At 41.1% G+C, this 15,136-nt stretch overlaps 1 protein-coding gene across 1 annotated transcript in view; it reads right to left on the bottom strand.

Annotated features, from left to right (window-relative positions):
• The window catches only part of LRRIQ1 (leucine rich repeats and IQ motif containing 1), a 139,110-nt gene that overhangs the window by 58,973 nt on the left and 65,001 nt on the right, over positions 1–15,136 (bottom strand). The window contains exons 14-16 of the mRNA XM_083182344.1: positions 5,784–5,948; positions 5,330–5,692; positions 2,438–2,642 (exon numbers count right to left, since the gene is read on the bottom strand). Coding sequence (XP_083038470.1) covers positions 2,438–2,642; positions 5,330–5,692; positions 5,784–5,948 — 733 coding nt within the window. The remainder of the gene's footprint in view (positions 1–2,437; positions 2,643–5,329; positions 5,693–5,783; positions 5,949–15,136) is intronic.

Here is a 15,136-nt window from a genome sequence, read left to right as displayed (position 1 = left end):
ACCAGCTCGTTAAAATGAAGGAGCTGCTGGGAGTGTGTGTGAGTGTGTGGGCACCAGAACGGAACTCTCTCGGATACTATTTAGTGGCTGCTGGCACACCATAGAGGTGAGGGGCAGCATTAGACTTTTATTATATAGGATATCACTCAGGACATGGGCCTTATTCTAGTTCACTCTTTCTGACAAAATCCTTCTTAGATGGACAAAACCAAGTGCACTGCAGGGGGGCAGATGTAAAATGTGCAGAGAGAATTAGATTTGGGTGAGTTATTTTGTTTCTGTGCAGGGTAAATACTGGCTGCTTTATTTTTACACTGCAATAGAGATCTCACTTTGAAGTAAAACCCCATCCAAATCTAATTCTCTCTGCACAAGTAACATCTGCCCCACCTGCAGTGCACATGCTTTTGTCCATCTAAGAAGGATTTTGTCAGAAAGAGTGAACTAGAATAAGGCCCATTGCCTCTCCACAGCTTCCATACAGTGAGTAGCCCCACCAATTCACCATCAGCTATAATAAAGCATAAAGAAAATACACAGAGAATATACCAATTGAATACTGACCATAAGAACAATCGACTGCTCTAATTCTTACTCTAATAAATGGCTATGCAGAAGGGAAAAATTACAAGATATTGTATATAATAATAAAGTCACATATATGCAACCTATCCTTTCAAAATAGCCTTCTATCTCACAGGGTATAACAACAAATATAAATGCATATAATAGGATTTAAATACATACAATCGAACAATAATCCAACAATGTAGACAACAACCAAAAAATTAGAAGAAAACCTATAGGCATAAGTTCTATTGAAACAGAGGTTAATAAATAGCAATAAAATACCCTACACAGGTATATGCTGTCTATATAAAGATATCCATTAACTGACACAAGCTAGGGTGATATTCTCATTAAGACCCAACGGAGCGATAACTTATAGGCGGTGAATCCAGGATGCTTCAGTAGCACCGCACCACTGTCACCACCTCTCATAGATATCTGATGGAATGTAGATTATGCCTAAATTCCAAGAAATGACGCGCCACAGGCTGCTCACTAGTGCCATTCTCGATGGCTGCTCTAATGGCAGACTTGTGGGCAGTCATTCTTTCCTTGAACTTGTACACGGTCTTCCTAAAATAAGCAAGACCGCAAGGACATAAAATTTGGTATATCACATATGAGGTTTCACACGTAAAATGTTCCTTGATGTCATAACGGGTACCATTATGGATGAAAGAAATCCCAGTCAAAAGGTATTTACATGTTGTACAAGAACATTTATAACACCCACAGCGCTTGAAAGACAAGAAATTCTTAGGATCAATAGATATTTTCTTAGTAATATCTGCCCTCACTAGTAAATCACGTAAATTTCTAGGCTTAGAATAACAGGGCATGATTTGTGTATGGCCTAGACCTAAATCCTTATTGGACTGTACCATGGACCAATGTTTCCTAGTGTTCTGAAGTACCAAATCAGATTGATCATGGTATTGATTAACCCAAGGGAGTTTATTACTAATGGTGTTAGGAGGTTTTTTTGTAAGTAATTGCTCACATGGTATCTCTAGCACTTTCTCCTTAGTTCTAATATAGTCACGCTCAACATATCCTCTTGTGAAAAAGCAGACTATCAGTTCATCACTTTGTCCAGCTGCGAATAAGGTAAACTATACTTAAATTTTTTAGGATGACAGCTGGTGCTATGCAAAAAGGAGTTACGATCCGTCTCTTTAGAAAATACCGTTTTCTAAAGAGATATTTGTTTTTATACCCTGTGAGATAGAAGGCTATTTTGATAGGATAGGTTGCATATATGCGACTTTATTATTATATAAAATATCTTGTAATTTTTGCCTTCTGCATTGCTGTTTATTAGAATAGGAATTAGAGCAGTCGATTGTTCTTATGGTTGGTATTCAATTGATATATTCTCTGTGTATTTTCTTTATGCTTTATTATGTTTTTGTAATGTGTATACTATTGTGTTTTAGTTTATTAAACTCGTGTCCTGATTTCCTTTTTAACGCGCCAGCTGTGGGATGGATCGGGGGTGCTGCCGTATGATGCCGGCGTCGTGGCCTGACATGATCGCCTTGGCAACACATTTTGCGGTGACACTGTGCGATGGAGGCGCAGCCTGTGACGCCACCCCGCCAATCAGCGTGGGTGGGGGTCCGGAGGCCGGTCTTTTTTTCTTGTAAGGTGTTCAGAGTGCCACACCTGTATGTAATATATATATATATATATATATATATATATATATATATATATATATATTGAAATGACAAAGTAAGCATTTATCCCTTAAAGTGGGATACTTACTGCTTACTACAGAAAATTATTCATGGGCCGGTTGACAGTGATCTGCAAAGCTTCCTCTAAACACTACATTATATAAAGATTCAGAATGGTATGAACTTACCTGTATTACAATAGCAGAATGTTTTCTTAGCTCTGATGATTCAGTCTTTGCACAGCGTTTCTTTTGTAAGTGTTTCTTTTGACAGCAATATTGGCGCCATGCCGACTGTATCACAAAAGCAGCCTGATGTAGTTTTGCATAGTAACAGATATCTCTGCGCACCACATATCCTCTCCAATGAGATTGGATGACAATTGCAGCACAGCTGGTTGTACAAACAAACAAAACCTCCTTAAGATGGACTTCTAAACTACATCTAATAGACCAAATCAGTTCTCATGAAAAGTATCCACAGCATTTTTCTATACAATCAGGAAAAGGTTCTGTTGATATTGCCATATTTTGGATATATTTCATTCTTTGTGGTTATAGACGTACAATAAACCATCTTATATTTGCTTACAAATTTCAAAACACACTTTTGAATAAAATGTAATTTCAAGTAGTTAATATTTGTAGTTAGAACCATTTTGACCATTCTGACTCAATTGGTATAAGTGTGCCCAAAACACATAAAGCATTTCAAAGGTTGTTATTAGACTATGCCCTCATTTTGGGTTGTATGTTATGTAGCACTGGGCACTCTCAGTACATAAAGCACATTTATGACATTTGTGTAAATTGATGAACATGTAGAGCTCCTCTAGCTAATATGTATCCATCTGCTCAATCCGAAAATTAGTAAGTGGAGAATTTAGACAATTAATTGGCAGATATTTGCAGCACAGTATATACATGTCAACTATTCTACTTTTTTATTATTTCTTTAAATTTTCAGTTCTTTAAATTGTACATACACAACTCTGTATGATTTGTAAATGTTTCTTAATCTTTTGTCTTCTGTACCATGTAACTGTTATATTTGTTTTAATTCTGATTAATATTATAAAGCTTTCTACACAAACACTTTTGAATCGGTTCTTTGGCCTGCCTAGAGCTGACATACAGTTGTGTTTGCATATGTTGTTTCTGTGATACATATGCATAGCATCACACTACTCATTGCATAGAAGGGGTGGGGGCATTTGTACGCACACTTCCGCTGTGCATACACTCCAGTGGGAGCACCCATTGAGTTCAATAAAAGATGGCTGCAATGCAGGTGCATGTGGCATGCCATCATGCAGATGCATTGCTATCACGCTACAGTAAGCTGGGTACTTGTGTAGTTTCACAGCAGCAGTTTTGTCGTCAGCGTAGCCTCCCTGTCAGAATCAGCGTAGTTCGCGTAGTCAGTCAGAAGTAGCGTAGATTTCCCACGGCCGCTTAGCGCAGTTAGCGTAGTCAGCGGCCCTGTCAGAAGTAGCGTAGTATATGATATGGCAGGTGTGAATGTATTCTTTAAACATCCCCACTATCCATGCCAGCCCGAAGCATGGCGAGCACAGTGAGCCCCGCGATGGGACTTGTTCCTACCCCCACTATCCACGTCGGTGTGGAGTTGATTTTATAAAGTGTGGTGAGCGCAGCGAGCCACCGAGCCTGAAGTGTGGTGAGCGCAGCGAGACCCACGAGGGGCCACGAAATACATCCTCAGGCGCTCGTCATGCTTCGAGCTCGGTGGCTCGCTGCGCTCTCCACACTTTATAAAATCAACTCCATGCCGCCAAGGATAGTGGGGGTATGAACAAGTCAGGAAGACGCATAACGCGTGTGCTCGCCACGCTTCGGGCTGGCGTGGATAGTGGGGTTTCAAATTGAGGCATTTGCCAGTATGTAACATGGAGCACTGGCAAATGCCTCCTTTATTGTGCATGAGACGCACTTGCGGCCACACCCCCCCCCCTTTGTGCAGGAGACGCACGCGCTAACGAACCCCTAACTCTGTCAGCAGGGTTGCCGTATCCTGCCATAATACTTACTGAGACACTCCTGGGTCTCAGACAGATGGAGTGCCTCTCCGCCGGCGCCCATATGATCCCCTCTCCGTCTGAGTCTGCCAGTGGAGAGGGGATCATGCGGGCACTGTGTGAGAGGCGCTCACTAGTCTTGCCAGGGACAGAGCTGCAGCTCCCGGGGACAGTACGGTGACTACACTAACTACGCAGGGCTTCCACGGAGACAATACGCTTACTATGGTAGGCAGCCATTGGGCTACACTGACAACGTAGTAGTTTAGGCTGCGGCCATGAAACTACACAAGTAAGACAGCTGTTGGGCTATGCTGATCACGTAACTTCAAACGTAGCGTTAGCTGTTATACGCAACAAAAAAGCTTGAATACCAGGCTTATTTAAAGTTGTCCATTGCCACAATATGCTTGATACTCTCTGAAGAAGCCGCCGATATTCTAAGGAGGAGAAACGCGTAAGCGGAGCTCTTTGCTACCCATATTCATCCACTTTATCACTCTCCGAGGCTTAGTACATCTGCCCCATAAAGAAATTTAAAGCTCAGGAAATACAGTGAGCCTGCTATACCCACATAAATCCATATTGGGATCTGTAAAGTTTATCCAACTTGTTGATCTGCCTAAACGGTATATAGTTTTTTTGTTACATTTTATGTGCCCCCCTCAACAACAAAAAAAAAAGAATACAATGACACTAGCTAAATCGTTCAGCTATGGTAAAGCTTGTTCAATTTGTCTCCGCTCCATTGAGAATGTCATAAACAACAGGATGGGGACATCTATAACTGTTAAAAAAATAAAACAGAATTCCTGAGCAAGTGGTTTGCTTGTTAAACAATTATTACTTGGTAGCTTAGTGAATCATAAAGGATTGCATGATTAAATAATTAAGAGATCACTGAGGTTTATCGGAGGGAATCTTAAACAGGATTATTAGTCTGGTTTCAGAAGAAATGTGTACATATGGATTGAAAATCTAGATATCCTTCTATCATCTGTAACAGGAACACTCTCTTTTGTATCAAATATATAAAACTTACAGTTTTATGTTTTCCACAGGATGAGAATATGTTAACATTTTGCTTGAATTGATGGAACATTTATTGGTTTCTTTCAGCTGAGGCTGGGTGTTTAAGCTTCTTGCGTTCTTCACTTGATCTCCTTGTTCACTATTTAAAAATGAGATCTGTCTATCTTCATGTGCACCATGGGTAATATTTCTATCATGCTGACTGATGGCAGAGTCTGGTTCACTTTTGTGTTGTCTGAGCATATCTGGATCATCTCTACCAGCAGCATCCATGTCCCCATACTCGTGTGCATATCTATGTTCTTGGCTGAGTTTGTATATTTCTTTCAAAGTGTTACAGTACATTTCTAGGGTTTCCAAAGATGAAAGGGCACTAAGAAAAGAAATTACATACTGATGATACTTGAATGTTACTTAGCAAATGTTTCTATCCTTTCATTTCACATAGAGATGTCACTATTTACCTTTGTTGACAATTGATAGTTTTCCATAATCTCTGAATATTAAAAATCTGAGATTGACAAAACGCCAGGAAGCTTCCTGAAAGTGGTTTGTGAGATTGATCTTCGTGTTCAATTTCTTCATCATTAAGAAATCTCAATGTAGGCAATATTTTTAATAAAGTGCATCTAAAATGAATTTGAGAAAAGTGTAAATTAGAGGTTAACTTTGAAATAATTGTCAAGCTTATTCCATAGAATTGTAATAGAGACACCAATTGTCAATTTTACATTACACAGTACAACACACTTGATCTTTCTCTTTTGCTTTTTAACATTATTATATAAAAAGGTTTATATTATTAAAAAACTGACTATTAACTAAATTAGCTTTACAAATTTGTGCAGCGCAATAGAAATGAACTATGGGTAGATTCTCTAAACATCAGACTGCAGACATCATATGCTATGTTATACCTATTGTGACAACAAATAAAATCTACACAAAATACCCCAAAAAGTTTTTTGCATTGAAATTATCAAAAAGTTAATGAAAAACAAACTAAAAACTATTTTTGAAAAATACACAACAATAAATACTTTGTTATTCTTACTTCAGCATTAATTCACCTTCCCACCTTAAAAATGATAATGTCTTTTTTTTTACTTGTTTAAATATAGACTTCTTATGTTTTGTAGTGTTTTCTTTTTTTTAGTGATCATCAATAATTATTAATGATAGGGTGTTTTGCTTGAAAAAAGGGCTCCCATATTTTAATAAGGTGCCCCTGAATGCACGTAGGTGTCAAGATGTGAGAAAGCAGACTTAAATTCATTCCTCCATCCCCTGGTCCACTAGTATTTCTGTAGTGCAAGTGTTACTACCTGGTTACTATGTCATCATCAGAAACTAATCACGGGACAACATCCATCATTTCAAAGAGGGGACTCATTACTTTAAAAAAATGAGCAACAGGAGTATTTAAGCCAGTGTGATAAAGAAAGTTATCTTATCTCTTCACTTTATATTGATTTATGTAGTTTTGGGAGTTATTTTGTAGTGTTTACACTGATCGCCAGACAATAACTTCTAAAAAGAATCCCTATTATATGCCCACATATATTCACAAATAATGCAAAACGCACCTCTCAAATATAGATGTAAATCCAAAATTGGCTAATTACAGAGCCTGATTAATGATTATGGCTACCCTATGTGGAAGCATAGCACTCCCTTTTATTTTTTATGTTCTTGCTGAGGTACCCGGCGTTGCCCGGGTTTGGTTGTGTAATTAGAATAACTTGAACTCTACCCTTCTTTTGTTTTACACTTGATCACTCACCATGCCCATGGTATGACCGGCATACACCTGTCTGTGTTGGGCTCCCGGATCTGAGCACAGTTTTTTTCTTAAACCCCATGTTCTCTACCTCCTTTATGAAACTCTGCAATATCTTGCATCCCTGACCCACTTCATAGTGGCTGTTCCCCTTTTTGGGCACCCGGAGGTGTCAGGATTGCGGGTAAACCTAATGTGGACCCAATCAATCTCCTATGTTATGCATCTTTGGCATATCTTGCTTCCCTGACCCACTTTGTGTAGTGGCCAGAACCTTTTTTGGGCCCCATGGGTGCTAGGGGTGTCTTACCCCCACAATTAGTTTTTTTACAGATTGTAAATCATATGTGTACCAAGTGCAGGGCTAGATTAACAATGGGCCTAACAGAGCTGTAGCCCACTCTCTAAATAGGCCCATTTTGTAGAGGAGGACTTGGGCTTTCCAACAAGCCAGAGATACCGCCAGGCAAAGCTGGAACGTTTTCCCCATATGATAAAATGGGACCCGCTAATTCCGAACCCCACCCAGTTCTGATGGCCTGCCAGTTCCTCTCCTGACATCACAGAAGCTTGAGGTTGATCTCATTCAAACCCAAATCGCTGGACCTTCAATCTGATACCAGGCTGGGTTAATTGGTTGAAAAGATATTTCGGGTAAACCAATTTTTTTATTTCTGAAATATAATTTCATGGCTGTTCATGTTCTTTGAGGGCAGATTTCTCTGGAACCAAATGGCCCTTTTTCATGGGAACAAAATCATTTGAATCCCACTTAAAAGTTCTTCAATATGATATAATGTGATGCTTCAATATGATAATATGAATCTCATTTAAATGGGTCAGTTGGTTCCAAAGATATAGCTGATTAAACAATATAGCCAGTTAAAGGGGGGAGGGGGATGGTTTTCCCTCCCCTTCACACCAGAAAATGCAGGGACTAGGTTGGTGTAAAGGGGGTCAAATTGCATTTTCTGATGTGAAAAGGGTTATTATTTAAAATAGCCGGTACCTGCAGTGCTCTTAATAGACCTGCAGCCCCCCCCCGCTCTCTGCCCGGCTGTCAATGGCCATCCCTTCTGCCCGGTGGCGACTGTCCCCCAGTTACCGCGAGCATGTATTCCCCCTTGGCAATGAGCATGCAATCCCACATGGCAATGAGCATGGAACCCCTAGCAATGAGCATGGAACCCCTGGCAATGAGCACATAGGTAAGCAGCACTTGTAGCATAATTTTTAATTGCCATTATGGTTTTTTGGCATAATATATAATGGAAATTGTGGCTTAACATGTAATGGGCATTATGGTGTAAATTTTTAATGCGCGCCTTTGGCATGCAATGTCCCTGTTTCTGGAGCATATTGTGACTTTTGGCTCAATTCGTTTGGCATAGTGTGTATTTTGGCTCAATCTATGTGGCAAAATTTTGCTTAAATCTGGGTGGCATAACATGAATTTTGACTCAATCCATGTACCATAGTGTGAATTTTGCCTCATTCCATTTGGCATAATGTGTAAGAGGCAAGTACAGTATAAGGGGGTTTTGCATGATTTGTATAAAGGGTATATGGTGTGGTAATCTTAGGTGACCACATAAAAGGTGCTGAAATGTTGTCTACCAAGTTTTGGCTTTTAGTATTTTTTTATGACTGGAATGCCGCCGCATCCCCGCAAGTATCTTAGGACATCAGCGTCCTACCAGTGCAACTTTGGAGGGCACCTGGCAATATATCTCCCTGCATCCTAAACTGCACCAGCACTTTTCCTAATAAATTTGGAGCCTTATGTGGCATTTTTAGTGGATATTTTGAACATCTCTCCCAGAGATGTCGGTTTGTCCAGCAAGTCCTGATGGTAACAATTTGGGCTGCCATTACCCCCTCTCACCCCCACACACACAGCACAGGCACCATTATCACCAAAGACAGCATCACCAACCCAACACACAGCAAAGGCACCATTACCACCACACCCACAGACACCATCACCCCCCTCTCACCCCCACACACAGCAAAGGCACCATTACCCCCGCACACAGAAAATACACCATTACCCTCCTGCCTGTCTGCCTGCCCCCTCACCTTGCAGCTGTACATGAACAAAAGTCTCCAACCATCATGAGCAGCAGAAGTTATTACATCCCCCGGCACACACCTGCAGGGTTTCTCTCCCTGTCTCACTAGCCAAGGCTCAGCCTCAGATATGTGAGGGAATGCGTGCTCTTCTGCTCCCCCTACAGGCCGCTCACTGCACAGCGGCCTCTTAGCAACATTGGAAGGATGCAACTGCCAGCCATAGCTCTGGCTGCGGGCGGACGGCCTGCTCCTCCGCTTTCACTTGCAGATTGATCGGTAGGCAGAGGGGGTTTCCAGATACTCGGACACCCCCCCCCCCCTGCCTGCGCCCCTGCTACCTGCCATGTCACATACTGTGTTGGAAAAATGTCAGACAGGAGCTGATTGGTTGGTTGTTTATCACTCTCCATTTTATCGCTTTTGAAGCTTAGTGCATCTGGGCCATGGTCTGATAAGTCAAAATTTTATCTAAAAAATAGTTAATATAAATTGGTAGAAATTCCATGTCATCCATGCATCTGTTCTTATCTGAGGACCCTCCTTTGTGCACAAACAGGGTCCTGCTCTAAAGTACGCCCTAAAATGATTACTGCTTTTAACCTTAATTCATGCATTTTAATAACAGTGGACCATCATTAGACAATTTAATTATATATATATTATTATTATTATATCTTAAGTGTTTTATATGGGAGGTAAGTCATATTGTTCTGGTTCCAGATACCGAAAAATAAAATAAAATCCCTTCATCCCTTCATTTATTTTGATACAAATAGCTAAAAGGTAGCAGCATTAATTAGATTATTCAGTGCTTAGGTGCACATCAACTCTTCATCCATTATAAGCAAATGTACAAGAAATAAAACTTGTCTCTAACCCATTCAAACAATACCTCGATTATCGACTTCTCTCTAACCTGCTATGCCACTTACCATTTTACCTTTAGTGGCAGAAAACAAATATAAATAGTCCTTGGCTTATATTTCTGAGGTTCAGACCTCAGCCAGTCACCGTGGTCACACTCTCTTTTCAGAGTCAGCAAGTGTCTTAACTTCAGCTTACCCTCTGTCTCATCTTAGTAACACAACCCTGGCTCATACCCTAAGCTCCTCCAAGACCCTAAGGGGCACATTTATCAAGATCGCATTTACAATACGATCTGGGCGGAATATTACCGCCCAGGATCGCATTGTAAAATGCGATCATATCACCGGAATGTATTACCTGGCAGGGCGCAGGGACAGGGCTCCGAAAAAAAGCCTGTCCCTGTGATGCCCGAAGCCGGGGGGTCGGGTAGTGCGATGATGTCGGGCAGTGCGATGTGTAGCCATAGGATACAATGGGCTATCTCCATATCAGAATGGCGATAGCCCAGGGGTGCGATGTCGGGCTGCCCGATGTTGATACATCGGGCAGCTTCGCATCCCCCATAGAAACCTATGGGGATGCGGCCGGCGGCGCTGCAGGGAAGATCGCAACAGGGATCGGAGATTCCTGCTGCGGTCCCCCTTTAATACATTTCAGTGCTACTTAATATTTGCGGTTAACCCCTGAAAACTGATGTTTTCGGGGATTTAGCCGCAAATATTGCTTGATAAATGGGCCCCATAATCTTATAGCATCATTGTCTGAGCTATCAACTGAGTTTCAGATGAGCCTATTCACCACTTCAGTTCGGCTGTGAGAGATACAAAATACCATGGTATACTGGAGGATCACAGTCCTGTGAAAACTCCCACCACTACTTCTATATAAGACTAGTGAAGCAGCTCTACAAACACTAAAGTACAGGTCAATAACCAGATTTCAAATTTCATATTTACAAAAGATTAGTATACATTCATATTTTAAACTGTCAGAGGTCTATACCACCAGGATCACAGTCACATGAGCAAGGGTCAAACACAGCCTTGATTTATATCACATTTCTCTTTAAAGAAGATATTGATGAGAAACGAGAAGAAAAAGTGCTGAATAGTTATAAATATAAAAAAAAGGCAAATGAAGTTGATATATGTATTAAGAAATATATCTGGGAGTATGAAGATCTCAACAGTAGTTTTTCCAGCTGTTTTTCACATGTTGAAGGGCTGTTAATATTTCATTTAGTGAAAACTTCCTAGTGAATATTCAGGCACTCGCAAGACTGCATTAATCATAGCTACAATGAAACACATTCCCCTAGGAGTGTAATAACTGATCCTTAGGATTCATTTGTAAAATACAACGTCTTAGTACTTGGGTTTTGACGGTGTTATCGCTGGCAGCACTTGAAAGTAGTCAGTCGATTGGAAAATTTTACAGTTAATTCCGTAGTAGGTATCAAGGGGTTAGGCAAAGTTCATTTGCATGTACTGTTCGAACAAAGGCAATGCTGAAGTGAACAACTCCTTATTTTTTAATATCCCATTAGTCAAAAATGTTTCAGAAAAATAATCCCTTGTCCAAATAATAAAAAATGAGGAGGATGAATTGATCTATCTATGTCAGCAACTAACATAATTTATCATATAATTAATACACACAATTGTTCATATTTTCCTTTTAAGATGCACTTGCATATAGATTTAAAAAAAAAACCCCAGCAAGTTGTTTTTATCTTTTCAGAAAGAAGCAAGTTATATTTTTTTCAGAATATACCTCGGAAACTGAGCGGTGAATTCAGTCCCTGTGACAATTTTTATGACTGTCACTGTCTTAACCAATGAAAGCATTAGTTTCATGCTTCTTTTCTTGACAAAAAAACTGGTTCTCCTGATGAGAGTCAGTCACAGATGTTCTTGGTGGTCATCTAATGGCTTCCGCTCAATGCATTCTGTGTCATGTGACTGTGGTAGCCATAGTAGTTGCTTGACATTGAACAATCTGTGAATTATTAATTCAGTCTGAATCACTGTTGAAAGTACAAATTAAGAAAACTTCGATCCAGTCAGTTGCGATAACATCTCACCATGCAAGTTTAGTCCACAACTAACATAAAAGCCAGAACATTTAATTGTCTGAAAGCATCATGATTTCATTGGACCACATTGTATAGCTTCCGCTCCTTTGATTCACCAAAATGTTCTCAACTGTTACAGTCTATAGACAAAACAGTGAATCCAAAACCAGTAGAAAAGGTAGAAAGACTTTGGAAATGTGGGGAAAAGACAAGATACTGGTACAGTATACACAATATCTGAGGGTATAGTAATTCAGGCTGTATATGACAGACAGACGATTGTTACAATGTGCAATGAGGTGACACAGAGTTCTGTTGATTCCATAATGAGTACAATGGGATATGGACAATTAGTTACTATGCTTGGTATATGGTGGTTGTGGGTCTGTGGTGAGTATGAGTCATATTTTCATGGGCCGAGGCTGTACATGGAATGAGACCCTGATGGATATAAGAAAGGCTGGGAACTACAAGTACATAGTGGGCTAAGGGCAATATGAAAATTAAGTAGTTATACTGCCTCTTAACTATATATATTTATCAATTGCTGACAGAGACTTAATATGATAGGCAGGGGTGGCTCCAGAGGAGGGGCTGCAGCACAGTTCAAAGTTCAGATAGCTACAGTTTTGTACAGACATAGAAGGCTGGATTCAGACCTGTTTGCTCTGCAACGCTGCTTAGATGAAGAGAATTGTGCAACACTATGCTGAAACAACTAGGATATCGCATGAGTATGAATTCAGTACAATAAAAGAACTAGTAAAAGATGAAAAGGCTACTACAGAAACAACCATGGAAGTATGAGTTTACTCCAATAGTGTTTAAATGGAAACACTTCATTTTACAGCACATGTGGGACTATGATGTAAGTCGTCAACATTCAAGTTTGAGAATTACAGGACCTTTACGTTAACACCACAGGAGCATTTTTTTTTCAACCCAGTGGAAATTGGCTGTTAAGTAAAATCACTACTCCCCAGGGAACATAATGAGATGTGGAGAGGAAATTAATAAAAACTTTCATTTAGGTACATCTAGTATCTCCCAAATGCCCAATAGTCTGTTCACCTTTAGTTTTTGTTACATTATTACTGTATTGCCAGTTGAAAAAGGAAAAGAATCACGATTATCACTTCATTTTTACATCCACAGGCATGAATGCATCTGCCGCTATATCATATTAAAAAAGACAAAATATTTCTCTTAAACTCACAAATAGAGGAGAAGCGGGGTGGATCCATTTCTGAAGGAAAATATTGTTTTTTTTGCATTATTTATTTTCAACTAATTATCTCTTGGATTGTTCAAATAGTCTACTTTTCTATAATTTATTATTAAAACTATAATTTGTCTGAAAATATTCATTACCCCCCAGGTAAAATCCGCCACTGTAGCGAAGCCAGATGCAGTCTTGTATTATACAGGCGCTGGGACCATGATTCCCTTATATGGGCTGTTGCCGAAGCAGCCCATAGAAGTTGGCCGCATGTGCAGTACAGAGGTTTGTAGCACAGGCGCCGGGATTGTGGTACCCCCACGGCGGGTGTGGCCAGAGGCAGCCTTCCTCCCCCAAAAGGTACGAGCCACCACTGCTTATTTGCTTGAAACAGACAGTTACAAAGTTGCCATGCTCATTCATCCTGACAATGTGCCTAGGTGAGGGTTTTGCGTGAAACATTCACATGTCCCATTGCTGTGAATGGGGCGCACATGTGTCTCATTCTCATCGAACAACGCTGCTGCTCCATTTATACAGTACAATGCAATCTCTGACAAATGGACCATTACAATGGGCACTTCTGTACATGTGTCTCATTTCTCCATTTAAAAGCACATAAGGGCTACGGGGATAGAGCGAGCATACAGTCACCATACTGTCCGTAGCAGGCCAGACTCGAGCATGGAACAGGTTAACAAAATGGCTACCAAGTGTGACCCAGGGCTTCGTGGAAATAGGTTTTGCATGTCTATGGGGAATGCTGAAGGTGTGCCTCATTATGCTAGTTAAAACACAGTGGCTGCTGACAAAGGCTCAGACACTGCAATGATCAACCAGCAGCTCTAGTCCCCTACCCGCACAGCTGTCCAGTTGTGGGTGCATCTGCTGTGCAACAGGGAGCTGAGCACTTGACAGGAGCTGACCCACCTGAGCCAGAATTGCTCACTGTCACCTCCCCACAGTCCGTCGATGGTGCCCTGGCATCAGCCAGAAGCTCCTGCAAGCTGGGTAGACAATTGGAAGGGATGGTTGCCTGCCGCTTCCCTTGCCGGTGTCACATAAGCTAAAAGCTAGTCTGCTCCTAAACCCAAGAGTCTCCTCTTTCATATGGTTCTGGTCTCTAAGACACCTAGAACCGGAGATGTCAGGGTTCAAAGTGGACACAGTTTCCCCATAGACTATAATGGGCACGTTAATTTAGACTCACCATGGGTTCTGAGGCTTGCCATTAGCCTTCTGGGGTCTCAGAAACTTAGGGATCATTTTATCTGGTAGCTAAACATTTCCCCTTCCATAAGAACCTGGTTCTGAGCTGACTGGACCACCAAAATCAGAGAAATTAAGCTTTAAGCCCATTTTAATTCATCCATAAGGTTAAGATATAGCAATTTTATAGCAGTGTTCTTTTACACCGGCAAGGGATGTGGCAAGCAACTGTGTGTGGGGTTCCCTCCAAATGTCTGCCCAGCTTGCAGGGGTTTGTCTTGCTCTGCAGCCGGGGCGCCATCGCCAGACTGCGGGGAGGTGACTATGAGCAATCATGCACTCAAGTGGGCCAGCTCCTGCCAGGTGCTCAGCTCCCTGATGCACAGCAGGTGCGCCCAAACCTGGACAGCGGTGCGGGTAGGGGACCGGAGCTGCGGGTTGATTATTGCAGCATCTGTGTCTTTGTCAGCAGCCCCAGTGTGTTTTAACTAGCGTAATGAGATGCACATTCAGCATTCCCCTTATGTTGGATGGTGCATGGTATCTGGAAACACCATATGCCATGCTGTGCAACTTATTACGCTGCCGTGAGACT

This window comes from Crinia signifera, chromosome 4 (assembly GCF_055691185.1).
Source record: "Crinia signifera chromosome 4, ASM5569118v1, whole genome shotgun sequence".
Classification (NCBI taxonomy): Eukaryota; Metazoa; Chordata; class Amphibia; order Anura; family Myobatrachidae; genus Crinia; species Crinia signifera.
This window is presented reverse-complemented; position numbering and strand designations above follow the sequence as displayed.